This window comes from Frankliniella occidentalis, unplaced genomic scaffold (assembly GCF_000697945.3).
Source record: "Frankliniella occidentalis isolate FOCC.00 unplaced genomic scaffold, Focc_3.1 Scaffold13, whole genome shotgun sequence".
NCBI lineage: Eukaryota > Metazoa > Arthropoda > Insecta > Thysanoptera > Thripidae > Frankliniella > Frankliniella occidentalis.
This window is the reverse complement of record NW_026267143.1, coordinates 2,564,149-2,583,322: the sequence shown is the minus strand read 5'-3', so window position 1 is coordinate 2,583,322 and position 19,174 is coordinate 2,564,149. Positions and strand designations below refer to the sequence as shown.

The following is a 19,174-nucleotide window of genomic DNA, read 5'->3' as shown; positions in this document are numbered from 1 at the left end:
TCGTCTTGGAGCATAAAACATTTTCGTTTTCTTTTGTCAAGATGACCCCGAAACAATGGTTACCTTTCCACATTTCTCCCGAACCCGAACCCCCTCCTCCCCTCCAACTTACGTACGTAATTACGTAAACCATTCAAAATATCACTTTCGTTCATTCTCACCGGACACCGGCGAAACTTTGTAAGTCGAGTTCCGCAACTCTAAAACTAAAAATTTCACACTCGGTTTGACCATCTGACATTATGATCACGTGTGAGAAAATCAGAAAGTCTCGAAGTGGGCGCAAGGAGCCATTTGCGTTTTCGCGCTCTTTTCCACTCAGGGTAGCCACCACCGAAACAACAACATCTGAAACTCCCTCCAGGGAAAAAAAAACCAAATATTTCAAATTAGTCCGTAGCGAACGAAAAGGGGAGACTGGGCTTCCCTTAAATTATAGATGTTTAGGCACACTCGCATTCCGTCATCGGTACAGCCGTTTTCGAGAAAAAGAGGAACGCAGACACGGACAGACAGACAGACTCACGACCGACACAACGCCTGACCCCTCAGCAACTTGGACTGAGCTTCGCTCAGCGATAAGTACCCAAAAAGGAACAACACTTTATTTAAATAATAATCTCTAATCGGTAATTTTCAGGTCTCTTAACCCACATTAAATACTTAAAAAGTGCATAAGTTATGAAAGGTCACCAGAAGTAAAATTGATAAATTGTTTGCTCCGGAAAAACTTACCTAGTGTGTGAAACTCTTTGTACGGAATGTCTTTAAATTTCGTTCGCCGCTTCCAATAGTGTATTTCAACTAACGGGGGAAGAAAAAGAGCGGGTAGAACATAAACGTTACCGCGCGCTTTACCGATTGGTCGAGAGCTTTCCGCCTCTACGTCACGCCGGTAGTGGGGGTAAGCGCTCGGCCAATCAGGAACCTTTATGTTCTACCCGCTCTTCTTCTTCCTCCGTTTGTCGAAATACACTATAGGGAAGTCCCAGTCAGAAGTGAATTTTCTTCAACGTCGATTCGACGCCGAAATCGTCGAATAAACGTCATTTTGTCCCAAAAATCCAAATCATCATATCGATATTTCAACGTTGCATCCACGTTTCTATTTCTCACCGGGAGTAGAGATGAAGGTAAGCGAAAACTAAAACATCTGTATAGTAATGTCTGACCACCTTGCTGTACCTTGCAGTCGCCCCGCACTTGATGTACTAACTTTTTATATATACCAACAATCCAACCATTTTTCCAGCATTACAGATAAAACTCAATAAGTTTGTCTGCGGTTGCAATACGTTTTCTCCTGCTGGTCTCGGAGTGCAGCATGTAGGCGCTTTTATTGCTAGAGCCTGATGTTGTGATGGAGGCTGGATGGAGTCGGGGGCGGGGGGAAGGCCGTTCGTGGCAGCTTATCACCTTCCTCCTGTGAGGGGGGGGGGGGGGGCAGGGGGCTGCCGGCCGGGCCGGGCCACTGCTTGGGCAGCTAGCGTGGACCAGGACCAAAGCACACCAGCGTCTTTTCCTCTACCTCCGATTTATTTTATTTTTTATTTAAAAAAAGAGGAGTGCGGTAAAACTTGTGAAAAATTTAATTGTGTTACAGGAGCCAGCGTAGCACCGCATAAAGGCCATCATGTACGGTTTCACATACCCAACAATCAGAAAAAAGTCACGAAAGTGTCAAACATGTCACATTGACGTCAAAATAGCCAATAGCCCTTTACATGCCTAATTTTTGACTTAAATTTGACCTGATATAACGGTTTGTTGGGTACGTATTCTCTACTACACAAAACGAATACCGATTTCCAAAGCTTGCAGGGTCGGGGTTTATTGTGCAGCTTGGAAACATTAAGTGATAAAAGGAATTCACGACTCGAGCCCAGCCCAGTCTGGGCTACCGTCGGGTCACGACGGCCCTACGAAACGTGCGCGCCAAACACCGCCTCTCCACGTGTCTTCATGCATTTGTGCTTGTCACTCAAAAGAAAGTTGTAGTGGGGAGTGTGGCAGGGTTGTTAACAAATAAAAAAGAATCGCGTTACGTGACCTTAACGAGTTATCGTATCACAAAACGAGGCCAAAATGTAACGCGGTAGAGATCTTCCAGAGAGTACGTCCGCTTTTGCTCATATTTGTTCGGCGAATTGCGGGAGTTTGGCGCCTGCGAGACTCAGGGTCGGCCAACCCGCAGTACACGCATGCTCTCCAGGCAGAATGTTGCCTACCTATCAGGCACTATGAGAACACTCACAGGCTTAACTTGGCAGGTTCGTCAATGCGAATGACAGACGTACTTTATCTATGATCCCTTACGTTATTCGATAATTGTTGTAACGTCGATACGGTACAAATAAGGACTCAATCAGACAATAACAAATAAAAAATCAGATTATGTTTTTTTGCAGGGGGGAGGGGGGGGGTCAGCGTCGACACGGCTCAACTTAGGCCAGGCTGCGCACTGGGGTCGTTACACAATAGGTTATCGTGAACAACCCTAAGGGAAGGGATGAAAGGGATGAGTAGAGGTGCCGTGTAGGCGATAAATCATTGCCAATCCCAGTCGCTATCGTGACACGCACGCGCGCTCACACAGTCACAATCACACAGTCACAGTCACACACACACACACACACACGTGGGCCGGCGGTGTCCTGGACCAGCCCGCCGGTCGCCGCGCCCGGCCACAGTCGTGGCCCGCGCAAGCACAACGTCAGTGAGTCCTTGGCGCGACTGCCGGTCGAGCTGCCAGCCAACCACACAGTGTGGCACACACGGCGAGGCCCTTGCGCGTCGCACACAGGAGCTGGGCTGCAAGGCGTCGCTTGCCCGGCTCTGCCCGCTCTGCCCGCGGCGAGGAGGACTACGTCGGCGTCCACATTGTTGCGGCGGGGTGCCACGGGGCTCTAGCGGCCACGACCACTGACACGTCACGCCACCGGCGGGGAGTCGAACAAAAATGGTGATCAGAGCAAAGTTAGGCTCACTCGTGAGTGCTCGCGAGCTCGACCTGCTCGCCCACCTGTAGGTGTCAGTAGGCCGCGACAAATGGACGCTGGGCCGCTGTTGGCGGAAAACGGGGTAAGTCGATGGCGTGCTTCTCGGAGATGAGTCGAGTGTCCTCGGGTGATCCACTCCCTCTCTTCTCTCGGTGCAGAAATCCTCATCCCCCTTCTGCCGGGCGCCGCTGTCGCCGCTGCGGTGGGCGCGCGGCCTGGCGGCGTGCGTGCGCGGCGTGCGTCCGCGGCAATTGATCAGCCTCCTGCTCGGCCTCTGCCTGCTCTACGGGCTGTACGTCCTCGCCGAGGTCCTCGCGCAGACTCGCCTGCTGGAGAATGACCTGCCGTCCCATAGATACGGTAAAGGAGCAGTGCCACGCTCCGCCACGCTCCGCCACGCTCCGCCACGCTCCGCCACGCTCCGCCACGCGCGGCAGCAGCGGCAGACACCCCCAAAAATGTGTCGACCGTCTTAAAATGTCAGCACAGCCCTGTCGCACGGAAGGAGAAAACATGATGACCCCGTGCGGTCACGCCGCACTAAGACGGTCGCGACCCACACGCCACCCGTCCACATGAATTTCGCCCTTTGGTAACACGTCCAGAAATTTAGCCCGAATGATTTGGGCGTACATTAATGCATGTGTCTCAGAGGCAGCGACACCGGAGGGGGGGGGGGCATCGACAGACAATAAAATATTAAAAGGAAAGGGTAAAAATTAGATTAAAAACCCTCTTTAAATCGATCCTGAGGTGTAAAATATAACGGTTTGGATCAGGCTTCTCGCTCGCTTCGGTCACAACCCCTATGGTTGTTCTGTTGCTTCAGCTTACAGTGGACTAACTCCAATGTAGCATACTACAAAAGCTACAAGTACTTCTATCATTATCGTTGCTTTGCATTGATATACCAAATCGACCTAGTACTTCTCTCATCAGCTGATCTAAAATTCAAATATGGAGTAAAAAAAATGTTCTTGCTCGCTTTACTTTTGTACAGAAACATAACTCTCCAGTATTCCACCCATTATAAAACGTGTAAATTGGAATGTAGGAGTTGTTTTTTTTTTTTTTCAAAGATCTGATTAATTTGTGGGCAATTGAGTGTCATTGACTTATAATACCCAAATTTCGGATAATGAAAAGTCGACGTGTCGGCGCCCCTGATGTGTCTGTTACATTCGCATTTGTAGACGTGCTTCGAAGTCCTGTGAGACTGTCAAAAATCGATCCATAAAACCTTGTGTCCTTTACTAAAATACGCCTTACAACCATATAAACAATACCGTGAGATTTATGGAACTCGATAAATTCTCTAGACAGCGGGGAAAACATTCCTAAACAACGCGTTGGAAACAGAATTTTGAAAATTATCTCTGGATTTTCTCAAAGTCTTGTTGCATGAGATTACTAATAGATGGATGATCACCGATTGGAGTACTTTCATTACACAGCTCATGCGCTTTAATTTACGTCCAAAAACATCATTGAGTGTAGACTATTTTTGAAACTTTGTGTAACTGGAAAAACAAAGGTAGGAATCAACACCCTTCTTGGTGTGTTCATGACATTCGTGCTTTCACAGAGGCACTAACTTTTAATCAAGCTCTCCCCAAGGAGGAATTTGAGCACTGACTGTCAGTATGACGTCAAATTGGTCCCTTATTTTGACGTCTATCATGGCTCTTCTTGATGTCATCGTGGTACCGCTCTGACTAAAAATGTCAAATCACGGTCCAAATTACATCAAGAAGAGTCATGGAATGGAAGACGTTGTACTGACTATCACCGTCCGTAGTCTTGCACGCGCTGGGCTGGGAAACGGCCCCCGAGACCTCGGTGCCTCGGTTCCCGACGTGCACCCGGCCGGCGGCCGGCTCGCCGTGGCTGCTCGACACCCCGGGCTGCACGATCCCCGCCCAGGAGCCGGTGAGCACTGAGCTCGAGAGCATGATCAGCGACTACCCCACGGTGACGTGCGCCGAGCCGCCGCCCCTCGTGCGCTCCAACGACACCCACCTCATGATGGAGCCGAGGCTCGTCGCCGCCTACAACGCCAGCGCCGTCTCCTGCTGCTACACCGCCATGTGGCGCTTCAAGGGGCCGCACTGGCAGAGCGACCCCGGCCTCCACGGCCCGCTGCACGACGGCGTGCCCCACGGCAACGACATACGGTAGGGCGGGGCGGGGCCCCCGGGCCGGGGCGGCATTCGCGTATTTTAACTCGATGCGATGTGAACGTGTCAAATTTGGTGCTCAGGTTTGCCAAGGACTGCGTCCCGTTTGAGAGCGCCGTTGTTGTGCCGCACGAGTTCGTGCGAGTGACGTGCACGTCCAGCACGGCCAAGAAGCCCGTGTACGTGGACTACCACGCGTTCGTCCCGGTGAAGCGGCCCCGCGGCCACCCCGGCGGCGTGACGCCGCGCGAACACGCGTCCGAGGACGCGCTGAGCGTGCTCATCCTGGGCATCGACTCGGTCTCGCGCCTCAACCTGCTGCGCAAGATGCAGCGCACGGTGGGCGTGCTGGAGGGCCGGCTGGGCGCGCGCGGCATGCGCGGCTACAACAAGGTGGAGGACAACACCTTCCCCAACCTGGTGCCGCTGCTCTCCGGGAAGAACATCCCCGAGCTGCGCGCCTCCTGCTGGCCCAACGACACGTCGCACTTCGACGCCTGCCCCTGGGTGTGGGAGCAGTTCAACCGCGAGGGCTACGTCAACATGTTCGCCGAGGACACGGCGTGGATGGGCCTGTTCCACTACCTCAAGCGCGGCTTCGCCAACCAGCCCACCGACTACGACCCGCGGCCCTTGCTGTACCTGGGCGAGAAGAACCTGGGTCGCGGCGGGGGTTTCAACGCGTGCTACTGCATCGGCCAGCGCCACCAGATCGAGGTCCTGTTCGACTACGGGCTCAAGTTCGCTCGCGCGATGGCGGTGCAGCGCCGCAAGTTCTTCGGGCTGGTCTGGGGCACGTCGCTGTCTCACGACATGCTCAACCAGCCGGACGAGGCGGACGCCTTCTACGAGCGCTTCCTGCTCGACCTGGAGGCCACGGGGCTGCTCAACAGCACGGCGCTGGTCTTCATGAGCGACCACGGGCTGCGCTTCGGAGAGATCCTCAGCACCTTCCAGGGCCACATGGAGAACATGCTGCCCGCCATGTACGTGGTGCTGCCAGAGTGGGTGCGACGCCGGTACCCGCTGGCCATGCACAACCTCGAGTGCAACCGGCATCGCCTGGTCACCGTGTTCGACCTGCATCGCACGTTCCGTAACTTCATGGACCTGAGCTCGCTGGAGGACGAGCGGGTGCGCGCGGACGAGCACAGCGTGGCGGCCGCTTTCCGGGCGGGCCAGCCACCCCGAGGCATCAGCCTCTTCACGCCGATCCCTGTCACGAGGACGTGCGACCATGCGGGGATCCCCAACAACTACTGCGCCTGCCAGCACCTCACAGCGGCCGACACCAACGACCCCGAGTAGGTCTAGCACGACGGACGACGCCCACTTTCGTAGGCATACTTTACCGCATGCAGGGGGCAACCCAACATGTCCATACGGTAAATACGTCCACAACAGTTTGGACGTAAATGAAGGGTTTTGCAAAAATACGTCCAATGATTTGGACGTAAATTAACGCCTGCGATTGTTGCGTCCGCAGTGTGGATGTACTTACGAGCCGTGTGCGGCTGGTGAAATAACCGGGTGTGGGTGGAATAACCGGGTGTTGTGCCTCCGGCTTGCTGCACCTCGCGAAAATCGTCTTGGCGCCACTGTTACCGCACGCAGGGGGCAACCCAACATGTCCATACGGTAAATACGTCCACAACAGTTTGGACGTAAATGAAGCGTTTTGCAAAAATACGTCCAATGATTTGGACGTAAATCAACGCCTGCGATTGTTACGTCCACAGTGTGGATGTACTTACGAGCCGTGTGCGGCTGGTGAAAATGGCTCGTGGACGTATTTAACGTGGACATGTCGGGTTGCCTCCTCCGACGGGGGCCCCTCCCCTCATGCGTTACACTAAATCTACTGCGAAGGTTGTTTCTGGGCAACCCTCTTTTCTGATGCCTGTTTTGTGCTGGATTTGCGCCTCTCTGATGTTCCTGATCATGTTGTTTCGCAGCGTGCGGCGCGCGGCCAACTTCGTGGTGGGCCAGGTGAACGCGCTGCTGGCCCCGCAGTGCTGGCGGCTCGCGCTGGCCGCGCTGCTGGAGGCGCGCCGCGGCCCGCCCATCACCACCTTCGTGCGCGCCAAGCACAACGCCACCACGGAGTACCAGCTCACGCTGCGCACCGAGCCCGGCGCCGCGCTCTTCTCCGCCACGGTGGGCTACAACTCTGGGACGGACGGCATGTGGCTGGAGGGCTCCGTGAGCCGCCTCAACGCGTACGGCCAGACCAGCTGGTGCGTCAACTCCACCGCCCTGCGCCCGCTCTGCCACTGCAGGCACCCCGCCCCCGCCCGCCCCCCAGCCTAACTAGAACTACTGAGGGGGTGAAGAGGACCGACACGTCCACATCACATCAAATGGTTTGGAGGTAATAATTAACGCATGTGTCTGTTAGGACCTCACTGTGGACGTCAAAGTCCTGTGAGTCAGTCAAAAAGCGAATAATCATGGATTGGAGTAGTATTCATTACCCAGCTATATCAGGCCCCTCAAACTCACAGCGCCGCCGAGCCTCAGGCGAGGTAGGCTATGCAACACACCTTACACGCTTTCGAGCGGTCGTGTGCATCTCGGATCCAAAGCTCCGTCTCAGTCACTTTGGCGCGAAATCCGTCAACTGCTTGAATGAAAGCCATTCGCTTGCGGCCACCTGCCGCCGCACGAGTGAATAGAGCGAGTTGTCTCACTCACACCCATTGGTGCAGCGAGAAGTCAAAACGGATTGAGCGAGAGTCGAGCCCGCGACCGCCTGGTCTGCCTGGCCTACACCACCTCAGTCTATTGAGCTACCGTTGCGCTCAGGAGCTCCGGCGACCCGGTGCGGCGCGGTCTGAAGTCTCTCTCTCGCTCTCTCTCACTCACCTACGGTCGGTCGGACTATTGGAGATAGTAAGAAGGGGGGATATAGCCACATTAATTACTTTAACGGGAAAATATTTGCCCTCCTACCTCATATCCGCAACAAAACCCTCTTCAGGAACTCGCGTCGCTGTCCGTGGAAATATTGGTAAATGTGGCAAAAGCAGGCCTGCTCTATATCACTTCCGTCTCCATCATATCCGCCATGACGGGGACCAACAGGCCACGGGCACGCACCCCTGAGAGGAAGTGAGGAAACAGGAAAATTTCCGCTTATCATCTACAAGCGGGTTGTCAACTTCTCTGGGTATCTTACTCGTTAAATCATGGATTGGAGTAATATTCATCACACCATTTTTTTTGGACTTAATTCCTGTGCACAAATCAGAAACATTTTTTTTGATATATTAATGAAAACAACGGCCAGTCTTCAGAGAAGATAAATTACAAAACGTTTTGTGAACCGATTTTTCACCAGCTTTATACGGTTTTCAAATACGTCCATACAGTGTGGACGTCAGACACGTGCGTTAATCTACGTCCAAATGAGGATGCATTCTTGAAACTTTGCTTAATTTACCTCCAAACTACTGCAGAGCGATTTACCGTGGACGTGTCGAATGTCGGGCCTGGTCGGGTCCGGACCTTTGCGGGCTCAGGACCTTCCTCCGGCCCCCATTGTTCGGTGCAATACAGACATTTTCAATAATGAACCCTCCCACCGAGTGACGCGTGTCACCGCCTTCCATCTTGTACCACAGAGCGAGCGCATCTTCCACAAGTTTAACGTGGGGAACAAGGGGGAATCAAAAGTTGAGAAATAATAAGAGAAAGACGCTGCAAGTAAAAATAGGAGAATTTTTTTATACGTTATACAATAATTTAAATTGACTATTCCACTCGTGGATTCGGCCATTATATTGTTTCCTAATTGTCGACGCAAAAGAGGAGCTCTCTGACGACTGAACAACGGAAAGGCGTCATGGTCATAGAGGGTGGTCCACAGACCCCTTCCTTTATTTTGCTTATACTGTACCACATGCAGGCGTGCGGGCGGGCTTGCCTACCGGCGCCTTATGGCCCCGAGCGAGTATGCAAGCCGCCCACACGCCTGCATCCGTTACGGTATAAGCAAAATAAAGGATGGGCCACCCAGTATATTCTGAAATCTCCTAGTCATTGTTGGATTATGAAGAGCACGTGTGGGACCTATTGAAAGTCACCCAAGATCACCGCGAGTGAAATAGTCAACTGAAGGGTCATAGACACACAAAATGGCACAAAGAATATGGCAGTTCGAAATGCGACAATTATGTACATTATATCACAGCTTAATTATCATTTATAACGTGCTGCAAATCGTTCTTGAGAATTATCAGCTACAACCCGGAACGTTGAAAATAAGTCGACATCGCTGATATGGAGATGTAATCAATCGATGGGGTTGAATAACTACATGACAACTTTGAGAATCCCAATAACACTTCCCCCAATGCACCCCACCCCCATCCTCACGTGGCTGCAGTCATTGCCTCCTTAGTGCTAAAAGTCAGCTACATACTCCAACTCACGAATTCAACTTCAGAAGATGTACGAGCAGATTGTCCGCAATGTCATTTGCCGAGGAGTGCCTCGTTGCCGTTGACGCCGTTGCTGTGCACGTCGTCTGCTCGGTTGACCACGAGCTCGTCGCGCTGCTGCCGCCGCCGCCGCCGCTGGTACGCGGGGTACAGCAGCGAGGTGTCGAAGTACTCCTCGATCTCGGCGAGCGTGCGGCGGTGCGTCTCGGGCACGAACAGGTAGGTGAAGAGCACGGCCGCCAGCGACACGGCCGCGTAGAACCAGTGCACGGCCCAGACGCCGCCCAGCAGCGTGACCAGGTCCTTGTAGCTCTGCACGGCGCCGAACATGAAGACGTTGGCGAGCGCCACGCTCATGCCCTGGCCCAGGCTGCGCACCCGCGGCGCGAACAGCTCGGCCGTCATGGTCCAGGGGATGGTGAGCAGCCCGAGCATGCCGCTGTACACGTACACCAGGATGGCGACGACGGGCACCCACCGCATCCAGGCCGGCACCTCGGCGCCCAGCTCCACGACGTCACCCGCCGGGGTCGTCTCGTTCCCAGGCAGCGGCTGCCAGTCGCCTGCTGTTGCGAATGTGTGAATAACTTGGTCGGGGTTAGGCATACTGGACCTGGCCGTGCTGACGCGGCGCCATGCGCGGCGCACTCACCCGAGGTCGTGATGATCCTGGCGAAGTAGCCCGACACGGCCATGGACGCGCAGCAGAGCGCCGCGCTGAGCATGAGCAGCGGGCGCCGGCCGAAGCGCCGCATCATGAAGGTGGCCTGGATGGAGCAGGCCACGCGGATCGTGCCCACCAGCATGCTGGCCGTGTTGGCGTCCAGGGCGGAGCGCACGTCCTGTCACAGGTTCAAGTATATGAGGGATCGGCCAGAAAGTACATACGTCCGTCTCTCTCGGATTCGTTAGGTTAATTTCGGGAGTTCGACGCTCGACGCCTGCGATATTCAGGGTAGGCCAGCCCGCAGTACACGCGTGCACTGCAGACAAGGTGCTGCCTACCTATCAGGCGCGCTACCAGACTAGAGCTTTGCACAGGCTGGACTTGATTGAACTTGGCGTGTTCGCATGGGCGAATGGGGAACGTAGTTTCCGAATGACTCCTAACGCGGCGCTACTCGCCATCGTGTGCAGTGTGCATGGTACGCAAGACAATTATTCTCCTCCACTAGACTATGCTTCCCGCCCATCGCCTGATATGCCTCCCCTCGCCGTGCGGCGCGGCGGGCTCGAGGGCGGGTTGCGACGCCCCCGACTGGCACCGGCAGCACGCGGGGCGAGGCGAGGCGCGAGGCCGGTCAAGGTCGCGCTTCTGGGGCGATATGGCTGGATATCGGGAGCGACCGGGAAGAAAAGAGCCCTGACCATTCTCAGCAGTGGGGACTTGAGGCAGCAGCAAGGCGATGATCCCCCTCACCATGCCACCTCCCCCCCCCCCCATCTCGCCTAGTCGTACGTTCGCTCAGCGCCGAGGCATATTTTTGTTGTGCTGTGGGGAACGCAGGGTGTCCGGTGCAGCTCCGTCGATGACAACGCCTGAAACACGCTGGGTAGGCCAACCCGCCAAGCGGCCGTGTGGTGTGGGGCGGCGGCACGCCCGGAGCGCGGCCGGGGGCTGCGGGCAAGGGATGGGGAGAAAGGCGAGCCGGGAGGGAATGCCCAAACGCTCATCGGTACTCGGGGTTCCACACCTACACTGTTGTTTAAAGGCGTCCCGTCAGAGTGCGACAAAGGTGTAGGCTACAGAAACCAGTGCGACTTAAGTCGCAGTCTGGGCATACACCTTTGTCGCACTGCCACCATACACCTTTGTATGCATAAAATGCCGGACAACCCCTAAGCCCCCTGAGCGGGTGCTTGGCCTGCATACACCTTGGGAGTGCACTTCATGGGCCTGGAGCCCACGGCTCACAGCCCCCTCAAACCGTGTACTGTTTTACCCAACACAAGGTGTATGGAGGCCAAACACCTGCCCAGGGGGCTTCGCAGGGGCTTAGGGGCTGTCCGGCATTTTATGCATACAAAGGTGTATGGTGGCAGTGCGACAAAGGTGTATGCCCAGACTGCGACTTAAGTCGCACTGGTTTCTGTAGCATACACCTTTGTCGCACTCTGACGGGACGCCTTTGAAATAACAGTGTAGAGAACTGTCCCGTTGATTCAATTGAAAGACAATATGATAGGATTTTTCTCTCGACTAAATGGAATTTCATTGATTCAAGGGAAAAATTCCCATACGGTAATGAAAAATCACTTAAAGTTGGGGAAAAATTCTATAATATTTTCCATTGGTTAAATTTCCATTGATCAAAGGGATTCTCCGTTAATTCAATGTAACCATGTTCTGGGTGCAAGTGGACAGCAAAAGCGATTCTGACAGTAAGGGAGACCGGGGCTACTTGACCCCCCCCCATTTAAAATAACCGCATACCATACGGGAAATTCCGAGGAAATTCGGACTTGAACCCTTCTAGATATTAAACTGCTCCTATTATTCCTAAAAAGCGGTGGTTGTGTTGTCATTCCCTGTTTCGTAGCAGCAGCTCAAAGAAGTTATGCTTCAAAATTTAGGTGCAATGTAATATTTGGTAGTTATGGTTTTGACCCGCTTTTGCGTTTAGAAATAATACGCCTGACCATTTTTGCATCTTGTCATTACCGTTATTGTTGGTGATCTATAATATTTTACTGCCTACGAAAACTCGCCAGGCTAGGCGAAGATTTTGGGGGCATGGTTGATCAACGGGCGTAAGCTGCCAAGGCCAGAACGATAGGCAATTTGTGGCAAAAGCCGGACCTTAATCTGCACCGGGCCAGCTATGGTGCGCTGCTACCGGGACTGCGCTCAGGGTACCCAACCCAGTAGGGACCTCGTCTCGGCCTCCACGGCGCTCCCCGGCGGGTGCCGACACAACTCAACTCACCCAACGTTGTCGGTACAAACCTTGAAGAAGCTCACGGCGAAGAACAACGTCACGTAGATGCCGGCGAACTGCTGCAGAGCGAAGAGCACGGCGATGATGAGGAGCGGCCGCAGCCCGGTGCGCTGCGAGAAGAGCGTCGCCAGGTAGGCGACGACGCCGCTGCGCTGCGCCGCCCGCCGCTCCTCCGCGCCGCGGACCAGCTTGTCCACGTCAACCTCCGCACTCGCCAGCTGCAACACCACAGGGCCAGGTAAGGTAGGGGGCTCGGCCTGGTGACGCCCCACGGCGGAGCGGCGCGGAGCGGCACTGGTGAGCGGAGCGGCACTGGTGAGCGGAGCGTACCTTGGCCGGGTCTCGGCGCGCCAGGAAGTGCATCGAGCGCACGGCTTGGTCCTTGCGGCCCTTGGACGCCAACCACAGGGGGCTCTCGGGCGTCCACAGCAGCATGAGCAGCACGGTGGCGACGGGCGCGGCGGTGAAGGCCCACGACAGCGTGCGCCAGGGCATGTACGCGCCCACGACGTACGTCACGAACGTGCCTGCGAACGAGCCAAGCCGGGGTGTTAGTCGGCCCGACAGGCAGGCCCAAAAGCAGGCCTGCGCGCGTCACCGCCACGCAGGATGGCTTGCCTATCCGCCAGGCGCTCGGCGGCTCAGCTCGGCTTGCTCTCCGCTCCGCTGAGGCCGGGCCTGCCGGGCCGGGCCCCGGGCCGGGCCGTCGCCTCTATTTCGGGAGCGCCTAATAGGCATTAGGGCCGCACGTGGAACTGACCTAGGGACACCATGAAGGGCCCCACGGAGATAAGGGAGCCCCGCAGCTCGGGCCGGGCCACTTCCGTCGTGTAGACGATCGCTGGGTTCGTGCCGAACGCTGCAGCAGAAAGAGATACACTGAATACGGTGACAAGTAGTGTGTGCATTTCAAAGGAAAATCCACACTATGACTCCCCTAAGTTTGTGAATGGTTGGTGATTCACACACCTACAAAGTGAGCGACATTCACACACACTCGCGTTTCCGGTTTACTTTATGTACACAATACTTACTTCCGGCGGCGACGCCGGTGAGGAAGCGGCCGGCGAGCAGCATGGGGAAGCCGTTGGCCAGGGCGATGAGCGCGCAGCCCAGGATGTACGGCAGCGTGGCGAGCTGCACGGTGCGCAGGCGGCCCAGCGCCTCCATGATGGGCGCCGTGGCCAGCGACCCCACGGGCACGGACAGCGCCACCACGCTGGCTGCAGACACAGGCGCATCAGGACGTGCACCGCGAGCTGCGCTGGCAGGCCGGGCCGGCTGGCCGCTCAAGACGAGTGCCAACTCACCGACGAGTGACGCTTGGTCCTTGGTGATCTTCAGATCACTATCGGGGGCCTCCAGCTGGGGGATCAGCACCGCCGAGTATGCCAGCACCAGCCCCAGGGCGAAGTGGAAGGAGAGGGCCGAGCAGCACGCCAGCACCTGCGCCGCCGAACACATCGTTAGAGTACCCTGCTTCCAGGGGAGAAGCTCGTTTGGCTTTCTAACATGTAATTTTGCTGGCTGTCCACTTTTTCGGAGAAGAACTTCCAGCGATGTGATGTTAGTACTACTACTAGGCCGTTGGTGCCATTCTCATGGAAGAGTGGTAATGTAGCTTTCCAGCGTCCCGAGCCATTTCTCTTTGTCTGCGATGAGGCATATCTTTGCACGTTCGGTGACTCAGTCGCTGTGTGCGTGTATGTGTTATGTACAGTCAAGAGTTTCCTCGTCCGCCGCTGGAGTATAAAACCAGTTTTGCCGACAACAGCATGCAGATCCGCATGATGGCTACCGCTGCCACCGCCGGCCAAGCCCCCAGCCCAGCGCCAGCTGCTCGAGTAGGCAAGTGCGTGTCACACGTTTGTACGAATGTTTCGTCGGCCCAGGAGGATTTAGTCCCCCTGCCCATTTCCCCCTCTCCTCTCCTCATGACGCCTTGCGTAACATAAGGCGGATATGGCTTCGGACGTTAGTGAACGTGCGAAGCGCAGGGCTCGTTCGTGACAGCTTGGATTTGGGTTATGCTTCCTAGTATTCTACGGCCAAAAAGGAAGGTGCCGGCTGTAGGATATTAGTAAGCGAATGCTGCGGGCTGACCCCCCCCCCCCCTCAAAGAAAAAATCACTCTCACACGGGTGACTTGTTCCTGCCGTGTGTGTGTGTGCGTGCCTTGTTTGCAATCTCCCCTCCATTCGCCTCCCTCTTCTCTCTCCCCTGCCCGTCGTTTGCGCTTTTACCCGCCCCCACCGCCCTACTTTCAAATTCCCTGTGCGAGCGATGAGGGGCGCCTGGGCGTTTGCGTGTGCCTGACTACCTCGAAACTTGAAAAAATATGGGGGAAATGCCGGTGAACGGAAACTGACCCCCGAATTTGAATTTAGCTTTGTTAGTTGTTTACAGGGTGTCCCATAGACCCCGTATACTTTTGGGGGGAGGGGTCTGTATTTTGCCTAGCGAGTAGGCAACGCGCCCACACTCGTGAATGCGGTGCAGTTAGCTGAAGTAAAGTAAGGGGTCGGTGAGGCAGCCTGAACAGTGAAGGTGAAAATTGCATTCACGTGCACATGCACTGGGCCGCGAGGGCACACTGCCAGTGCCGGGGCACGGCGCTCACGCACGCAAATACGTGCCAAGGGGACTATCGAGCTGCTCTTCCTTACCCCCTCTTCCTTTCCCATTTCTCCCGTAAGTTACGCACACGCGCCACTGACCGCAGTCCCCTGGGACGAACTGATAAGCCGCGCGATAGCCCGTATTGTGTGTCGAGAGGACGACTCCTACCTGGCTAAAGGCGCCTGCCGCGAGCGGAGGGAAAGGGCGGCGAGCGCCACTTCGGTCGCCAATGCGTTAAAATAGACCGCCCCCTAAGGCAGGCGGGCCTCACGACTACTCACCTCCGGCAGCTTGGCGCTGAAGTCAGTGGACGGCGCTCCCGTGGCCACGTCCCGCTTGGGCGAGCCGTAGGAAGGGCTCGGTGGTCCACTGCGGATGTCGAGGAAGACTTCCTTTTCTCCTGACCTGATGAGCAAAGCGATTATACGAAAACTTAAAACGTTGTATGATCTGAACCTGTCGGTAGTGTAAAGCGGCCTCGATGACAGTCGATAACCATCGAGCCCTGACATTCGTGATACTTGACACTCTACTGCAGACTATAATTGATTTCAGAATCAGTCTGTTTCGGCAAGCAGCTGGAAAGTCAAGGATAGTTCGACTTCGGTCCTCTGTCGGTGGGACCCTTCGTCATACGAACCGTAGTCCAGCCTGGTCCGGGTCTCAGTCTCACCGCAAACCAGGCCATAACCAGGTCTCCAGCAAGGGACGCTGGCGGGTGCAAGATCTATTTCCGCTCCCATCACGGCGCCCGACACAGGTGCCCCCCCGGTCTGTGGTTTCGGCGGGAGATCGGCTCCGCTCGGTTCATCGTGAGATCTTTAGTGGGGTGCATGAAGCGGGAGAAGTCAGATACAGACGCCGGGTCTGGAAAGGCGTATCGGATGTCATGCCATCGCCTGTTGCTGAAGCAGACCCCAGAGTATGCAAAACATGGATCCAAAAATGGATAATGGACCGAGGGGGCCACCACTCACGTAATCCTGTGTACAGATGGGCGTGTAATCCCATTGTAATCCCTATGTATTCCGTGTAATCCTTTACCAAATTTTAACCGTGTTGGCTGAATTTAGTGGTTTTAGAGCCAGAAATTCAACAAAATGCATGTGTAATCCCTCGAAATTCACGTGTAATCCCAGAAGTCACGTAATCCTGTGTACATCCTAAATCGAAGTGGTGGCCCCCTCGTAATGGACAGTTTTGTCAGGTGAAAGCAATATACACACTACATCTGCTTAAAATTGTGCATGTTTATGCACAATACAATGCATTAGGATTAAGTGTGAACTGAGTTGTCCGCCAGCGCCGTTCTTTCTTCTAGGTTAAACTGTACCGGATGATGAGGTGAGGTGGCATATCTCACATTCGCATGGCGCCGTAAGGCGCCTTGGTGAGCGACGATAGGCAAGCCCACCCGCTCGCCTGCATCTGGTGTAGTATAACCGGGAAGAAAGGCGGTGACGGACCACCCTATCCTAGATCAATAAACGTGATGTTGAAGTGCTTTGCGCTGGGCAACAACTGTGTACAGCCTGTTCATTGAAGCGTGAACCAGGTGATCCCGTGGCACACAGGGACAGCGAAGCTGTCAGCTGTCAACGTGGGATTCAGGTCCAACTCTAGGATAAGTAGCTGATGAAAAAACTAGCACAGAATCCAGAAAGTCATCGTTGGCAATCCGGCATTGTCTTGAGCTGTGATTAGCGAAAACCTTTGATCACCTCATATCAGTGAAGTGGACCAGAGAGAACGTCTTTCTGAAGTGGACAACAGGTAGGTATTTTCACTACGCGTCGAGAGTTATTATGCTATTCATCCTACGATGAGCACATCTCCACGAGACAGAGCTCTCAAAAAGAATATGTGTCATCGAGATCGTGTGGGTGTCTTTTTCTTCGAAGTCATCCTCGGCTCAGAATCAGCTCAACCTGGCTCAGCCGACGGGTGGGCAATACTGCGACAAATTTTACATGCACTTTACGACGCTCGTAGTTTGATCCCCTCCGCAGTCGTAGTTTGACGTTCAGTCAGAGGGTAGCAACGTAGCAGCTCCTCACAGACACTGCCCCCCCCCCGGTCCCTTTTTCCCTTGTAAGATGATATTTTGTAGCGTACTAATCTTCAAAACTGAAAAAAAAATATTTCAAAAACAGCTCATCTCCTTGTAACACAGTACTTGCACCAATATTGCTCTACAATGATCAATTGTTGTGAGTTCGAAGGTATCCCATTTCTTGTCTCCAAAAAGCTTCCTGAAATGAACTAGTGAGACAGTTTGCGAAGTTACGGTACATCCCTTACGGAGAGGACCGTTTTCCAAAATTATGGTCGGGGACCTGATGACAAATTGATGGGGCGGAGCGCACCGTAGACATTTCCCGTAGGTTTTTCTAACTTTGAATAAAGAATCGTAATACAGTACCAGTTTTACCAGAACTCTAGCGGATTTCTGCATGTAAGCGCGAGTTAACACTTCCCGTGCGTAGCACTTTTTCACTGTCCGCTACCCATGAAGGGGTCTTTTTTAAGGAAGTTCTAGTTTTACCCTGAGAGTTATGACAACCCTAGGGTGGACCCATGGCACTACCAGGAAACTTTCTTGTGGGTCCACGACGGTCCACGATGTGGATCCGGTCGACCCGTCGCATGAAGCGAATATTTTACCGGGTCCACCAACATGTTAAGCTACATGTGCACAGGAGGTAAAGAATGGGGACAACGCGGCCATTCTTGAAGAACCAAGTATGTACGTACAAATTATTTCCTGAATACCTTTCAAGTATTCAGATCAAATCAGGACGTGCCTTGATAATTCATAAACTGATAAATAAAGTGTGCAACTGACGATCATAAGCAAGTGATCAACACTTTATTGCACACTTTAAGTCTCGCTTGAAGTATTTGACTGGACCAACTGGACGTTTTATAATACTAAAAAATGTAACAGTAAAGTTGAACACTTGAGAAGTGTTCAACTTCACACTTGGCCATGAAACTTTGGGCACTTTAAAGTGTTTAACTTAAACACTTTGATGTTTTCAAATATCCGGTCCAAAACCCAACAATGTGCACCATACAGTTGTACACTACTGAAAGGTGCATGCCGGTTACACACTTCTGATTACAGTGAAGGGGTCTCCCGACCTCCGTTTTTGACAGCAAAAGTGAGAAGCTCCCATAAAGATAAAAGTAAGCTTTTATGTCGGTATATTACGTCATTTTGGATTATGTTTGATAATCTTACGACTTGTCCTTCAAAATAACGTTCATGGCTGTCTCCTCGGAGCGATGATTACCGCTGGCTTAAGGCTGATGATTGATCGTGACTTATTTGTCTGATGGACTAATTATATATGCAATACGACGAGATCGTAAACGCGAGATAACGGCTTGGCGCGCATACATGTCCGATCATGCAGGGCTTTAATGAGCAGCAAAGAGTCACATGCTCATCACAGCCGGCTGCTCTCGGCGGGACGCCTCGCCTTAGCAATCGGCGCGTGGCGGGCGTGGCGGGCGGGGAGGCTCGGCTGTACTGCTGTACTCACTCGTCCATGCTGATGCAGTGCTGGCGCCGCGTTATGAGAAGCTGTCGCGATCACTGGCGCCGCCTCCGGCCCGGTCTCTCGCGCGGTGGGGGCGGGTGGGGCGGGCGGGGGCCGGGGCCGCCCACGCCGGGGCGGGCGCTCCTGCTCCTACCCTCGCCGCTCCTGCTCGCCGCTCAGCACCTCGCGCCGCCCTTGGCGCCCGGAAGCCATGGTTAGCGCGGAGCCCTGCGAACTGTCACCTCGCCGAGGCGGTCGGGGTCGGGGCTCTCTGAGCGGCGCTCGCCACGGTAGGCCGGTACGGCGGTGGCGCTCGCGGCGTGTCTCGAAGCGCGCGGTCTGTTCACTGCGGCTCGCGGCGGCCGACTCGCCGCCCAGGCGTCCAGTCCCACAGGTCCCCGCCGAGCCAGCCGAGCCGCGGCGGCCGAGGCGCAAGGCCACGGCGACGCCCCG

The 19,174-nt window shown here is 54.5% G+C and overlaps 2 protein-coding genes across 4 annotated transcripts; one reads left to right on the top strand and one right to left on the bottom strand.

Annotated features, from left to right (window-relative positions):
• Positions 1-2,405: 2,405 nt before the first annotated feature.
• On the top strand, positions 2,406-7,646 carry LOC113202354 (uncharacterized). Its single transcript, XM_026416541.2, has 5 exons — positions 2,406-3,081; positions 3,158-3,359; positions 4,798-5,173; positions 5,260-6,480; positions 7,132-7,646. Exons 1-5 carry the CDS (start codon positions 3,049-3,051, stop codon positions 7,484-7,486), a joined length of 2,187 nt encoding a protein of 728 aa, XP_026272326.2. The 5' UTR covers positions 2,406-3,048; the 3' UTR covers positions 7,487-7,646.
• Positions 7,647-8,882: 1,236 nt separating this feature from the next.
• LOC113202355 (facilitated trehalose transporter Tret1-2 homolog) lies at positions 8,883-19,111 on the bottom strand. Of its 3 annotated transcripts, none has more exons than XM_026416542.2 (9): positions 18,725-19,111; positions 15,458-15,581; positions 13,868-14,003; positions 13,592-13,780; positions 13,318-13,416; positions 12,888-13,084; positions 12,566-12,775; positions 10,271-10,460; positions 8,883-10,184 (listed from the first exon to the last, which is right to left on the bottom strand). In XM_026416542.2, the coding sequence occupies exons 1-9, from the start codon at positions 18,730-18,732 to the stop codon at positions 9,652-9,654; spliced, it is 1,686 nt and encodes a 561-aa protein (XP_026272327.1). In that variant the 5' UTR covers positions 18,733-19,111; the 3' UTR covers positions 8,883-9,651. The 3 variants fall into 3 exon arrangements, with proteins under 3 accessions (XP_026272327.1, XP_052119586.1, XP_052119587.1); XM_052263626.1 differs by lacking the exon at positions 18,725-19,111 and adding an exon at positions 18,421-18,461; XM_052263627.1 differs by lacking the exon at positions 18,725-19,111 and adding an exon at positions 18,421-18,461 and having other exon boundaries at positions 8,883-10,181.
• Positions 19,112-19,174: the final 63 nt, after the last annotated feature.